Source organism: Eschrichtius robustus, chromosome 17, assembly GCF_028021215.1.
Source record: "Eschrichtius robustus isolate mEscRob2 chromosome 17, mEscRob2.pri, whole genome shotgun sequence".
Classification (NCBI taxonomy): domain Eukaryota; kingdom Metazoa; phylum Chordata; class Mammalia; order Artiodactyla; family Eschrichtiidae; genus Eschrichtius; species Eschrichtius robustus.
Window position 1 is genome coordinate 85806036 of NC_090840.1, and position 14583 is coordinate 85820618.

At 62.8% G+C, this 14583-nt stretch overlaps 1 protein-coding gene across 2 annotated transcripts in view; it reads right to left on the reverse strand.

Annotated features, from left to right (window-relative positions):
- The window catches only part of ZC3H3 (zinc finger CCCH-type containing 3), an 82679-nt gene extending 69179 nt beyond the window's left edge, over positions 1–13500 (reverse strand). For both annotated transcript variants that reach the window (XM_068526056.1, XM_068526055.1), the window contains exons 1-3: positions 13346–13500; positions 10611–11928; positions 9192–9388 (exon numbers count right to left, since the gene is read on the reverse strand). In XM_068526056.1, the coding sequence (XP_068382157.1) occupies positions 9192–9388; positions 10611–11928; positions 13346–13433 (1603 nt within the window). In that variant the 5' untranslated portion in view covers positions 13434–13500. The remainder of the gene's footprint in view (positions 1–9191; positions 9389–10610; positions 11929–13345) is intronic.
- Positions 13501–14583: the final 1083 nt, after the last annotated feature.

Genomic DNA, 14583 nt, shown 5'->3' on the forward strand with positions numbered 1-14583 from the left:
TACAATGAAAATTAGAAAAAGTTTTGGAGGAACACAAAAATAATTAACTTGCAGAAGACAGCTAAGGCTATGCTCAGGGGAGAATTTACAAGCTTACACCTGCATATTTCAAAAAAAAAGAGAACCTGAAGGTCAACTGTCCAGCCATCTGGTCCTGTTGCGCTCTGTCCAAGCTCAGGCCCACTGGCCACGTGGGCAGCTCCGACCCTGGACAGCAGCCCCCAGCCCCGGCCTCTGCTCCCCGGCTGCCTGTCTCCCCACGTGCTGCCCCTTGGGGCACTGTCTCACGGCCCAGAGTCAAGGACATACACAGCCGGGCCGGCCCCAGGGTCAGTGCGGCCCTGCAGCCCCTCCCCCTGCTGCCCTGCCTGCCCAAGCCGAGGGGACCACACAGCATGGGGGTGGCAGCCTGAGCCAGATGCAGACCACAAACCCCCACCCCACCTGGCATCTTCCCCCTTTAAAACGCAAGCAGTAAGGAGAGCCCGGCTAAAGAGAGCTCCACAGGGGAAACATGTTTTTGGAGTTCCTTTCTGAGATGCCTTCTCTGTGCCCAAGCCCAGCTGCCCACCTCGGCGCCCCAGCTTCACTCAAAGAGAGGGACAAGGAAGAGCGGCTCCAGCCCAGACCCCCGGCTCTGAGTCCCACAGGGAGGCCACTGCGTCACTGTCCGCACTGGCACAGGGCCAGGCCGAGGTGTGCAGGGGAGGGGGTGCTCCGTGACGTAGCCCGGGGCGGGCTCCTGGCCTGGGACCATGGGAGCATGGAGGAGTGGGACCCGGGTCTGGATGGGGTGCCCAGCAACATCCTGAAGCTGTGGAGAGAAGGTGCCACAATCCAGGACCTGGAGGGCCATGGCCCACCTCCAGCAGGTAGGAGCTCCCACGCCCCCGTCACCAGGTGGCCCCCACTCCCCAAGGGAGGAAGGGGCTGGGCCCAGGAGAGCAGGTGGGACAGACCACCTGATGGGCCAGCGGCAGCCACAGGGAGAGCACTGAGGGCCGAGGGGGAGGCCGGGAGACAAAGCAGCCCTAGGAAGACTCCGCCCTGCACCCCATGCCCACTGACGGCCGGGCTTCTGAGAGCCCCCGGTTGAGAGGGACCCTCAGGCCAGGCCAGGCGCAGCTGGCACAGAGGCTGGGCTTAACTCGGTCAGCCAGGACACGGGGACGGGCCACCCTCAGCACACCATCTACACTCGTCAGACACCTGGGGACCCTGGCCCACGAGACCCCAGGGCTGCAAGCTCTGCCATCGTGAGAACATCACCCCTCCTTCCTGGGTGAGGAGCGGCTCCCAGGGCTTCAGCCTCACGGAGTCACCAGGTGCCCCTGACTCCGCGGAGGTCACAGCTCCCCTAGAGGCCCCACGCCTGCCGGGCACCACACAGGCAATGCGCACGCACATGCACGCACTCCCACGCCAGCTCGCGTGGAATAATTAATTAGCACGGCCATGACGAACGTAGAACTGGAGGCCTCCGACACGCCTGGTAATTTATGCAAGGCTCAGGATCGCTGCGGCTGCCTTTTGCAGGGCCTACTTCAGCATTTTCATTTTCCCTTAGGAAAGCAGGGCTCCAGACTGAACTGCTCTCACGCCCTTTACAGCGTCTGCCGTAGTAAAGCTAAACAACCCAGCTGCACAACAGCGAGTGATGGTGGGTCACAGACCGCTCCAGGGCGGGAAACTCCAGCAGCGAGAAGAACACCAGCAGCCTCCCAGTCTAGGATCCGCCAAGCCTGCCCCGTCCCCTCAATCCGCCCAGAAACCCCCAAGAGATGACCCTTCCACAGCTGTGGGAACAGAGCAAGGCAATGCCAGCACCAGCCTGGAGGCTCATAACCAGGGCTTGCCCACACCTCAGGACCGGGACCCAGGACCAGGGCGCTGGACAGGACGGGGACACCACAGGAGTCACCTAGCCCCGGCCCTGCGTCCACCCCTCCGGGCCACAGCAAGCCTGCCTCCTTCCTCCCACGTGCCCTGGCTCCTGATCACCCCACAGTGCTCCCAGTGGGCACTGGTGATGAAAGCACACTACTGATGCACGTGGAGACCCAGGGCAAGGCTTCGCTCTGCTCCCTCTGACCGCTGACCCTCCCGCAGTCCTGAGGCCAGCACAGCCCATGCCCAGGGCGGCCCAGCGCCAAGCAGCGTGATGCTGCCGTGCCAGTACCTGGCCCACCGCCTGCCCCTGTCCAGTGGGCACATCTGGTCAGAGGGGAGGCGGGGCCTGTTGGGAGAGGCTTGGGGCACGGTAAGACGGGGCGGCGCATTGAGTGGGGCGGGACATTGAGGGTGTGGTGAGAGGGGCGGGGCATGTCAAGGGGCGGGGCGTGGTGAGAGGGGCAGGGCGGGCAGACTGGGGCAGAATCTGGAACTGGGTTTTCCGGTGCACCTGGAACCACAGGACTACAGAGGAGGTTAAGTGAGGACCGCTTTTAAGACTCCCTTGGCTACCCAGGCGCTGCTGGAGCAGAAAGCCGGCCGGCGGGCGACTCCCTGTAGGTACCCCCCGAGTCCCGGAGCTGGTGCTGCTCAAGGGGAGCCCTGCAAACTCCCCTGGACAAACTGAGCACCACAGACAGGCTCTGGTGCCCAGGCAGCTGAGGGCCTGCTCTGACCTCCACAGGAGGCACCCCGGGGACATGGGGACAGCCCCAAGGTGGGCCCTTCAAGCCCAAATGACCGAGCAGTGGGGGGAGGCAGCGCCAGGATGTCCCCTCACGGTCAGCCCACAGAGGGGCCACCCAGGGACTGTGAACCTGAGGGGTACCCAGCCCCCACAGGGCCCTGCTCTGGGGCTTGGTGAGGAGCCTGGGTACTGGGTAGGGGGGGAGGCCAGAGGAGGGGTCCAAGGAGGGGCTTACACAAGGAAGGACTCCCTGACTACTTCCTTGGAGAAACTTGGACACAGGGAATGGGTGTCAGTTTCCAACAGACACTCACACTCAGGCCGGGGTGGCAAGGTGGTCCCAGCGCTGGGTGACCCCAGCCAGAGGAGTGTCTCACTGACCACCATGGCCAGGGGTCAGAGACGGGGGGCTGCATGGTGAAGACCGGGCAGGGTCCAAGACCACACCTACCTTTTCTGCCGGTGACCCAGGATGAGTGGCCGCCCACTGCATCCATAAACAGGTGACAGCAGATCCTCCAGACCACGTGGCTGGCATGGCAGACTAAGGGACGTGTGGGAAGCGCCCGCCACATGCTGGCAAGCTCTGAGCCAGAGGCAGGCAGCTGTGTGAGGCCCGGCTTGAGTGAAAGCCTCGGCAGCGCTCAGATCCACACCTGATGGCACCGTGAACACTGGGCCCTTCCTGTCAACCACAGCCCTGCCGGCACAGCCCTGAGCGACCCACCAGGCCCACACCCCACCCACCGCGCTGGCCACTTGTCTGTGCAGAGGCAGGCGAAGGAGAGGTGGGTGGGCTGTCGCCACACATGCACTGTCCTGGGCAACCCCTGGGAGGCGAGAACGCCACTGCCCGCCCACCCGCCCATGGCTTTTCCTTGGCACCTGACGGCAGACCTCTCCAAGTGACTGGGAGGAATTGCATGACCTATTGCTACCAGGAAGCCCCCTAGCCTGGGGCCGAGTGTGCTGGGTGGGCTGCCAGCCCCCAACACCGCAAGCGTCGTGCTGGGTTGGTGTGGACCAGGCAGCACCCTCTCTGCACACACGAAGCCTGTCACCTCAGGGCAGCCCGAGTCATGGCGCTGCGCCCACTGTGGCCGGGGGAGAGGAGCCCCGGTGCTGGACCCGAAGCCCCAGGTCTGCACTGGAAAGCGCACGTCCACACCGCGGGCTGTGACGACTAACTTCCGCAATCAAACGGGTGGCCAATCGGAAACCATTTTTGAGGTTTACGAAAGGTTCTCTTCTCTGCTGCCTTCTCTGGGGTCTGTTGGCCCTGAGGCGGATCAAGTGGGGCCTCTGGCAGCCAAGGTGCGGTTATCCCCCAGGGAGCACGGGGTGGGGTAGGGGTGTCACGTGGGGACCCCCAGGGACCACCTGCCCCACCCCCCAGCCAAAGTCTGACTCTAGGCCCAGGGAACTAGGCGGGAGGGTCAGAGGGCTCGGCCAGAGAGGGCCGGCGGGGAGCAGAGCGGGAGGAGGAGTCAGGCTGGAATCTTCGTAAGGCCAGGTCCCCAAGGCACGAGGCCCCAGGCCTGCTGAACGTGCAGTTTCGAATTCAATTAAAGCGATTATCTGCTGTGTCAAATAAACTGTGTGCACCATATATCCGGCGGCACTGTACACCTCGGGCTCATTATTCCCTAACTGTTTCCTCCTGTTTACGCGCCCTCAAATTAAACTGCTGATAATATGAGCCAAAATAAAAAATGAGCACACCTTGTCCCGAGAAAATTGATTCTCCCTTCTCCTGAACCGGCGATTGCCAGGTTTTATATACTCTGTTCCTGGTGATCATTAGTAATTCAATTTTCTTTTTATTAGCCCCCTTATCTGCTGAGCAATATAGTGGCAGAGCTGACCTCTTTCGCACGGGCAAATGTTTAAAATCTTTTCCCTGATTAATTTTGCCAGTTAAGAAAAAGAGGAGAAATGGCCCGGCTCTTAGCCATCACAATGAATAAAGCTTAATGTTGATTGTGATGGAATTTCTAATGCCAGGGAAATTGACTGAACGCGGCAATTACACTGCAGTAGTAACTCAAGGGAGAAGGGATCGCTTTCTCCTGGCCATAGCCTTTGGGTTATTTAAAACAATCCAATTTGCAAGGATAATTATGTATTAGTGTTTTATCTGCCACTTGAAATGAACAGGGGAGTTTCGATACTGGCCCAGCATTAGCAGGTTATTGCTGCAGATTACTTGATATCTGCTTTCTTTCACATAAAGAGGAAATTAGGCAATCAATTACCAGAAAAAGGTGGATGAGGAATAAGAGGGGCAAGTGCGCCCTCTGCTGGCCACGGGGCTGCACAGCCGGCCTGAAGTGGGGACCCCAGGTGGGGAAGCCCACCTCTCCCTCTCCCCCTCCACAGCCCTCCTGGCCTCAGCAGCGAGGGAGTCCCAAAGGGGTCAGGTCTGACACCGCTCCAAGCGGAGGGCTGCATCTGGCACTAAAAGTCTGTGTGGGAAACAGGGCAGAGAAGCCTCAAAGCAAGTAGATGCAGAGGCAGCCTCTGCCCCCATTCCCAGGGAGGCCCTGCCAGCGGCCCCTAGGTGGGGTCTGCACTTTCCAGGAGACAGGAGAGCACGCACGCACACGCATACACACGCACGCACGCACACACACACACGCGCACACACACACACACACACCTGCTCGGGCCCACCAAGGGAGGGCAGGCAGGCAGAGCCGGGCAGGCCTTTCGAGAGGAGGGGGCTGGGGGAGCCGTCAGCCCAGGGAAATGACCTCCACCTGTACCGGACTCACGATGCCTGCCCAGCACACTCGCCTCCGCCAGCGCAAGCCTCTCCCATGAGCTTCCGGCCATCAAGTCTCGAGGATGAGGATCTCACCCCTCGGCCTGGAGTTCAGTCCTCACCCGCAGTCTCATCCTGGCTGCTGCCCCTCCGGGACCGCTGGACACTCCTGGGGCCCCGACGCGGCCGCCGTGTGTCCCTGAGCACACCCATGCAGGCCCAGGTGCCTCCACTGTCCCTCAGGGGCTTCCCAACAGAACCCCCTTTTCCTTGCTGTGGCCCAGCACCCTGTCCCATCACCTGGTCCCGCCTGCCCTCTGGCCTCGGCCCCTCCCACCCTCCAGGACACCGGCCACACAGGACCAGTCTCTGCTCCTGGAACCGGCAAAGCTCAGCCTACCTGTGACTTCGCCTGCACAGGTGTGTCCACGCGCCCCTCTGCTCGCGCAGGGCTCGGTTCAGATGGCGCTCCTCAGAGACGCCCCCGCCGCCCACCCTCCCCGCAGCTCCCTGCAACACTGCCACCTGTCTCCTTTTCCTCAGAGTGCTCCTGCCACCTGAAAGCAACTTTTCTTTTTTTTTTGGCCGCGCTGTGCAGCCTGTGGGATCTTAGTTCCCCGACCAGGGACTGAAGCCGGGCCCCCAGCATTGGAAGCGCTGAGTCCTAACCACTTGACCGACAAGGAATTCCCCCTGAAAGCAACTTTTCAGCCTGTTTACAAGCACCCGAGGGGCAGTTTGTGTCCACTGACGCAGCACGGCCCCAGCACACACACACCCCAGGAGACAGCACACTGCCCTGCACAGACGTGCAGGAGATGGGGAGGGGGTGACAGGGTGGAGGACAGAGGATGCGTGGGGGGGTGGACAAGGGGCTGAGTGAGGGGAGGCCTTCTGCAAGCCCTTCCCCCAACAGGACCCTCTCCCTCCTCTGCCTCCACCTCTCCCGCAGGGCATTCTGTGCGTGGTTATCACACTGCCTATAACTATGAGCTGATTCATCTGCCTCCTAGTGGAGAGGAGCGTGAAGGCAGGGACTGTGGCAGCCTTCTTGGCAGGCGCCGCAGTCCCCACCTGACAGCCCCACACCCAGCGGTGCCCGCAGCCTTTCTCACCCTCCCACCGAGTACCACAGCTGCCCTGCCAGCAGGCGGCAGCCGCCACCGTCCCCAGCCTGCACCCCACTCTGCTCTGGGCCTACAAAGGGGCCAGGCTATTCACAAGTGCAGGTGCAGCTCCAGGGAGGACACAAGCCACCTCCTCTCCCACCTGGCCTGGTTATCGAATCTGCAGGCGCAGCGTCTGTGCCCCCGCCAGCCCCTCACCCCTCTGTCCACCCCGCGACCGGGTGAGCAACCCAGAATATCTCTGGCCCATGGCCCTGGGACGCTGCCCACAGGCCCCTACCCAGCTCTCCAGCTTCCCGGCCGCCCCTTGGCCAGTAGTTCCTGCAGCAAGGCTGCTGCCAGGCTGTTCCCGTGCCTGGGGCAGCCCTCACCCCGGCCCCCAAGCCGCACCAGAGCTCTCCGGCCTGGAGCCGGGAGAGAGGGCACCCAGGACCACCTGGCCGGCTGGTGGGAAAGCTTGGCTCTGCGAGGAGAGTTCCCGGTGCTACCGCTGCCCACCCGTCTGCAGAGAGCCCCTCGGTCCGTGGGTCCTCAGCCCACAAGACAGGAGGACCTCCTCGACCGCGTGGCGCTCCTTCCCTGGGTTGCCCATGGCACGGGCCAGCAGCAGCCTGCCTTGGGCCTGTCGACCCCCAGACCAGGCTCCTTGGGGGCAGGGGCAGCACAGGCCTGGCAGGGACAGAGTCAAGGCCAGTGCGCGTACGTGCATCAGGACTCAGCACCCCTGGGCGGCAGGAAGGGTGCCAAGAGGCCCGGGGCCCTGTCTGCCACAACCATGCCATACTCAACACCTGCCCAGCAGGTGCTCTACACACACACCTGCTTCCAGGCCCAGCAAGGGGGCCCGACGCCCAGCAGACGCCCACCAGATCCCCCAAGAGCTCTGGTGTCAGGAAGGGCCCGAGAAGGCAGGACAGGGCCTTAGGGCCTTCCCAGCACGCTGCCCCGGCTGGGACACTCCTCCCCCAAGCCACCTCCAACCACATCCGTCAGTCAAGCCTCGCTGAAATACTACCTCCACAAGGGGCCCTACCTGGCCACCCCCTCTCCGTTGCCCCGACACAGCCTGCTAATGGCAAGTCACGATGGGAACGTCTCAGCAGCTGGCCAGCTCGAATGCAGGCACCAGAGGGCAGGAGGGACCACCCCTGCCTTGGGTCTCCTGGACCCCCAGCACCTGGACCGCCCACCTCCCACAGCCGGCCCTGAGCACCATCACGGCCTGCACGCTGCCATCCCGCGTGACACCTCATCTGTGGGGACAGATCTGTCTGCAACTTCTCTGCACACCTGACATCTCAGCCGGCTAAGGCAACACCGTGACAGAGAGGATCTGAACAGGGGCCATGAGTCCCCACAGAGGCCCAGATGTCCACAGACACCACCTCCTGGCCTCTCTCCCAGCTGCCCCAAGAGGCCACCTGACCCCTCACCTGCCCTCAAGCTCCCTGGGGGCCCCCCCGCCACCAGTCTCTCGAAGCGAGGGGCACCCTCAACTCGTCCTCTCCAGTCAACCCGCGGCAGCCTGACCGCTGGTCACCTTCAACCTCTTCACTCCCAGCCCGTCCTGCAGCCAAGGCCCAACCCCCAGTCCAGCCACCTCACAGCAACCAGGGGCCGCTAACGGGGCTCCCTCAGCTCTGTCACCTGGCATGACATCCACACTTGCCATGGCGCACAGGATACGGCCGAAGGAGGATGGGTGGGAGGCCGGCACCCTCCAGCCTCACTTCCCCACAGCCCTCTCGCTGCCCCGCTCGACCCTCTGCCTGGGACCCCACGGCCCCCCCTCCCACGGCCGGCTCCGCGCAGATGCTCAGCACGGCCCAGGCACCAGCTCCTCCAGAAGCCTTCTTCACAGCCTCCTGGCCAGGCCAAGGACCACGCCCTCAGCTGGGTTCCCCAGGCACCAAGCGTAGCACAGCTGTTAGAGCACAAGGCCCCGACCGGAGCGCGCGGCGCCGAGCCTGCCGGGCCCCAGACCCTGTCACCTCCAGATCTCACACGGGTCAGTCTAGAAGCCACTGCCGCACGTTCGCCCCGCAGCTCAGAGGGGCCACCTCAGGACCAGGCACCCAGATGAAGCCTGGCTCTGCAGCCTCCCCAGAGCACCGCCGTCGCGGCAGTGGGGAGCTGGCCTCCTGCGGGGGCCACGCCCACAGCGCTCCCCATCCTGTTCCTGGACTCCAGGGACTCAATAAGAGGGCAAAGCCGACCCCTCCCAGGCCAGCTCAGGCTTCCCGAAGAAAAGGCAGCAGCCAGCAGGGAGGGGAGGGGTAGACCTGCGGCCCAGGCAGCGAGGAAAGGAGGGAGAGGCCCTGGGCGGCACAAGCCATGTCTCCTCCCCCTTCAGGGCTGCGTGGCTGCCACCCTCTCATCTACCTTCCCGCTCCTCCTGCCAAGAGGGACTCAGCTGCACATACACGGAGGGACGTGCTGCAAAGACCACCACATGCCTGCCTGGCAGCATCTCCCCACCCAGAGCACAGGGCACGGTACCCCGGGTCTTCTCCTCCTCCACTCACTAGCCCAGGCCGCCCACTGCCCGCCAGGCTGAGCGCTCCTGGGCCAGGGCCCAACAATGCAAGGTGGACGGCGAAGGTGGGTCCCAACAGGGAGCAGAGCCAGCACAGGCCCAGGGAGCCCCTCCTCCTGGTCGTACCTTCCTTGGTGGGGAGGTGGGCCCGGCTAGGAGGCAGGCAGCACAGCCGGTGCCTGCTGACCTGCATCAGGCCCTTGTTGGGCGTCTTCTTCAGCACGGGGCTGCTCTTCCCCCGGAGGGTCTGCCTCCGCCGCAGGCTGAACTGGCTCTTGGCCGTGGCAGCAGGTGGGGGGCTGCTCTTCTTGTCCCCAGGAAGGCTGCAGAGACAAAGAGCAGACAGCTCCCAACAGGTTCCCCCAGCGAGTGGCTCACCTCCCCACCCCTGCCCACCCAGATCCCAGCAACATGGACTCAGCCCCCGGAGGCAGCCCACTTCGCTTTCTCACCTAACCAACCTCAGCAGCCGTCAGAAGGCTGCTCCCCGCCCATCCCCCCCACCCCACCCCCCTCCTCCTCCCCGCCAGGCTCCCAGCCACAACCCTGGAGGATCCCAGAGCCAAGGGAGGCGGAGAGCGCAGGAGAGCAGCCCTCGACCCCCACCCAGTGTTCCACAACCACCTCCTGCACCTCCCCAGGCCAGATGAGCCCCCGCCTGGAGCTGGGGGAGAAGCAAAGCAGGCAGGCCTTGTACGGAGGAGGAGTTGCCCCCAGCCTCGTGACCCCCTCCCCACACTGGCTGAAACAGAGGCCGCTGTCCAGAAAAAGTGAGGAGGGCAGGGAGCCCGAGGGATCCAAGACAGCGCCTATCTGGGAGAGCAGGGCCCAAGATCAAGGTCAGACAGCAGGAAGGACCTCTGGAGTGGGACTTGCTGGGAGGACAGCGAGTGTCACCACGTCCGATGGCAGAGGCAGGCCCTCTGCCCTTGCCACTGGCAGCCACCACAATTAAGCCCCTGACCCCAGACGGAGCACTGGGCCACGACCCCGTCCTCGAGCCTCCTCTAGATCCGAGAGGACAGAGGGCGGGGAAGGTGACATGGGTTCAGTGAGGCAGTGACTCACCCTGTCACCCGGCCGTCAAGGGGCAGCCTTCCTCCCCGGTGGAAAGACGACCCCCTCCCGCAGAGACACTGCACCCTGAGTTTGCTTGCCCTGCTCCTGGCCTGGGCACAAACCCTGGGGGCCCAGAACAGGAACCACCCCAGCAGTCTCTGGTCTCTTGCCCACAGGAGAAAGGGTGGGATGCTGTGACCACCTCCACCTGCCCCGCCTGGCTGGGAGCCCCGGGCCAGCCCCCAGCCAGGCTGAGCCCTTTCAACTGTAAGGGACAGCAGTGACCCTGGCCTCATTCCTACTGACTATGGTGACACCACCACAGGCAAAGCTCCGCGCTCAGGCCCCTGCCGCTCAGGCCCTGTCCGGGACGAGGCTTCCCCTCCGCCTCCCACACCCCTGCAGGTGGGCCCTCCCACCCGCTCTGCATACAAGGCAGAGTCTGCCTGGCCAGACAGGACCCCGGGGCGGGGCGGGGACACACACCTAGCACTCCCCCGCCTCCGGATGATCTTGGTGCGGCTCTTCACTTTGTAAGCCGAGAGCGGGGTCTCACTGAAGAGGGGCTTCAAGCTGCTGGGTCCCACTGCTGGTCTGTCCCCTGGGGGGAACCGAGGTGGGACTGGGGAGAGCTGGGAGGCATGGTCCTTGCTGCCGGCCTCTGACTGCCAACGGAAGGAGGAGGACGAGGAGGCCGAGGGGCTGGAGGCCTTCCACTTGTACTTGCTCGGGGAGACCCCAGGCACGGAGGCTGTGGCCGACCTCCTGGGCTTGGCATCCAGGTTGGCTCTGAGCTGCGGCTTCTCCGTTCGTTCCGCTGCAGAAAAGGGGGCCTTGCACACATTCTCCGCCACTGCTCTGGGACTGAGGGCCCTCCGAGGGGCCCGGGGACTCTTCGCCGAGGCAGCCACCCACTTGTAGTCGTTTTTCCGGAACTTGTTGGTTCGACAGGACACCAGCAGCAAGGGCTCCCGGGTCTGCCTGGGTCCAGCAGCAGGTCTAGCTGGGCCGGCCAGCAGGCCGGAGGCAGCTGACTGACCTGCATGGCCGGCGTTCGCTCTCCCGTCCCCAAGGACCTGTGCACCACAGCTGGCCACAGAGTGCGAGCCCACCTTCCGGCCCAGGGCCGTGCCGCCCCGCTGGGGCAGGCCGGGGGGCACGAAGCGGGCCTTGGCCGCAGCTGCGCTCTCACTGACCGTCCGCCAGGGCTCCGAGGGGCTGCTGCCCACGGCGCTCAGCGACTTCACCAGCCGGGGCTTGCCAGGCTCCTTCCGGCAGACCAGAAGGGGGTCCTCCTCACTGCAGCTCCCCTTGGCTCTTCCTGGCCTCGAGGGCTGCCGCTGCCCACCGGCAGGCCCACCCTCACCTTCCTGAGGCCTGTGGCTGCTCCAGGGGGGATCCCCGTATGCTTCCAAGGAGCCCCGCAGGACCCCTGCAGTGCCAGCTGAGCCCGGCTTTGACGGTGGTTTGACCTTGATGACCATGTTCTGATCCGGACTGAGCTGGACCTGCCTCTCCGGGATGTACTGCTGGGGGTCGGGACCCTGGCTGCCCCCAGCCCCAGGGGGCGGCTGCGCAGCACAGTCGCCGGGGGGGTCCGAGGATCCCAAGGGCCGATTCACAAGGGAGTATTTCTTGCGCCACACGGGCCCATGGTTCGGGGAGAAGCCCCTCCGGCTCAGACGAGGGTAGCGCGCACTGAAGGCCCTGCCGCTGCTGTAAGTGGGCGGCTGCCACTGGGAAGCGGCGGAGGTGCCTGGGGCAGAGGCACTGCCATGGAGGTTTTTGTAGTCATCGATCAGACCTGAGGAGACAGGAGCACAGGCCCCGTTAACCGGAGAGTGAGTAAAATCAGTGAGAATTCCCTGGAGGGGCATCAGCTGACCAGACACCCCGCAGACCCCAGTGGATCCTGCCAGGCCCCAGTGCAGGAGGGGCAGCTGCCAGTGCCTGAGAACCACTGAGAGTCAGCCCAAATGCCCTAGGCCAGTCTTCTCCGTAAGTCTTTTCCCGTCAGTTCTACTTCAGTCCTATTTCTAGTTGCTTATCCTTAAAATGCACCCCTGTGGCATATTCCCTATCTGCCAGGAATGTTATGCTGGGTTCACAATCCTTTGAGGAGAAGTGTCACTCAGTATGAAGACACCAGCAAGGCCCTATGCTGTAATGCCTCAAGAGACATGGAGGCCCCCTGGCTTGCCCACAGATAGAAAGGGAGCAGGGCTGCACCTTAATGAGCTCCCTGCCTGGCACACAAGACAGTGAGGGTAAGATAAGTGACACCCCTGGGTACTCCACACTTGACAAGAATGTCACACCATCCTCCCCTGAGGAGAGGAGAGGCCTAATCGTCTGGAATCGCAGTGCAGTGGACCGCCACGGGGCCCTGCCAAGGAAGCCTCTGGACAGCTGTGCCCGTGCAGGTGGGGCCCAGGCCTCGGCTGGAACAACCCAAGCTGTTACAACTCAGCCAACAAGCCCCACAGTTACAACTCTCCCCCACCATATGTCCCGCCCCCAGGCCCAAAGAGAGCCAGGTCCAGACCTGGTGACACCTCAGGGCAGATATGATGGAGGGCCAGGAAGTGCCTGGAAGGTGGGCTCAGCCCACCTGAACTCTCCCCTATACACACTTTCCAAGTCCTTAAGTCTTCTCTTTGTGGGAATAACTTTACAAGGGGAATTTTTTTTTTTTAAGTACAGCAAACCACATTAGATCTAAAAATGGAAAAGTTTGGAAACTGAAGACTGGGGAGTCTAGGCCGGGAATATCAAGGAGAGTGTGGCTGTACGGACGGAAGGAGCGTCAAAACGGGCTGTCCGGGGAAGAAACACACACCTGGCCCCGAGCGGGCTTTGCCACTGTCGGGCGCCGGGAGCGAGGGAGCGCCCAAGGGGCGCCGAGTACGTGCCCGCGCGTGGGGGTGGGGGGGCCCCCCTCCCGCCCGCCGGTTACTAAGCGACCGCCCCGCCGCCACCCGCCGCAGCGCCAGAAACGCTCGCACCCTCCGTCGAAACCCGAGCTGGAGGTGACCCAGGCCGGTCGGGACGCCCCTCCGGGTCCCCTAGACGCAGCCCGACCCCACCTACCTCCCCACCCGACCGGACCTAGCCGCCGAGACCGCGGGCGGAAAGCCACCCCCTTAGGGGAGGCGGGCAGGGGCCCGCTGTGAAGTGAAGGGGAAGAAAGGGACGCGCGACCCGGGCCCGACCCGACCCACCCTGCAGGAGACGGATCTGCCGCCGTAATTGCTCCTTTTCCTCCATCTCCGGAGTCCGCGACGCCAGACCAGGCCCCCACGACTTCATCGCCGCGCGACCGCTTCCCCGCGGGCTGGGCGGAGCGCGGTGAGGCGCCGAGACTGCGCACTGAGGCGAGGCCTGGGCGACTGCCGGGCCGCGGGGAGCGGGAGCAGGAGAGATGCGCCGTCGCCCTGGCAACGGCTGGAGAGGCGGGGTCACGCATGCGCAGAGCTAGGGGCGGGGGCAACGTCACTACGGAGCGCCGGGAAGTGTACTCACCGCCCGTGTGGAGGGGGGCGCTGCGGCAGGTGGTCACCGCCCTGTAGAGCTCTGGCCGGGTTCTCCGCCAAGAGCTCTCGTTCCCTGCGGGACTGGGCGAGGGGCCGAACCCCAGACCCCACCCCAGCTGCAGCGCAGTTCCTTCCGCGTAGAATTAGGCTCTGGGGGTTCTGCAGGGGCGACCTGGTGGGATGAGGGCCCAAGAGACTCTGTTGTTGCGCGGGCCAGGACAGGAGAAGAAACGTCCAAGATCGAAGAGGCCCTACAGAGACGTGTTAAACCTCTGAAAACAGGAAAGATTTTGGTGTATCAGTGGAAACAAGTATAAAACCAGGTGTGTAAATCCCTCTATAGAGCTGGGGCGTGTAAAATGGTATGGCCGCTGTGGAAAACAGTCTGGTGTTTCCTCAGAAAGTTAAAAACAGAATTACGGGTTGACCCAGCACTTCCACTTCCGGGTATATACCCTGAAGAAGTGAGAACAGGGACTCAAACATGTGTGCCAATGTTGGGTGGAGCATTATTCGCAATAACCAAAAGGTGGAAATAGCCCAAGTGTCCATGAGGATGAATGGATAAACAGTGTATATCCGTACAATGGAACAGGATTTAGCCTTGAAAAGGACTGAAGTACTGATCCGTGCTACAGCATAAATGAACCTCAGAAACATTATGCTAAATGAAGGAAGCCAGTCACGAAAGGACAAATATGGCAAAATTCCACTTATATGACATAGCTAGAATAGGGAAATTTATAGAGACAGAAAGTAGATCAGAGGTTACCAAGGGCCGAGGGGAGGAGGAATGGGGAATTATTGCTTTTTGGGTAGAGAGTCTATGTTTGGAGCGATGAAAAAGTTTTGGAAACAAGCAGTGGTGAGGGTTGCACAACATTGTGAATGTACTTAATGCCACTGAATTGGACACTTAAAAATGA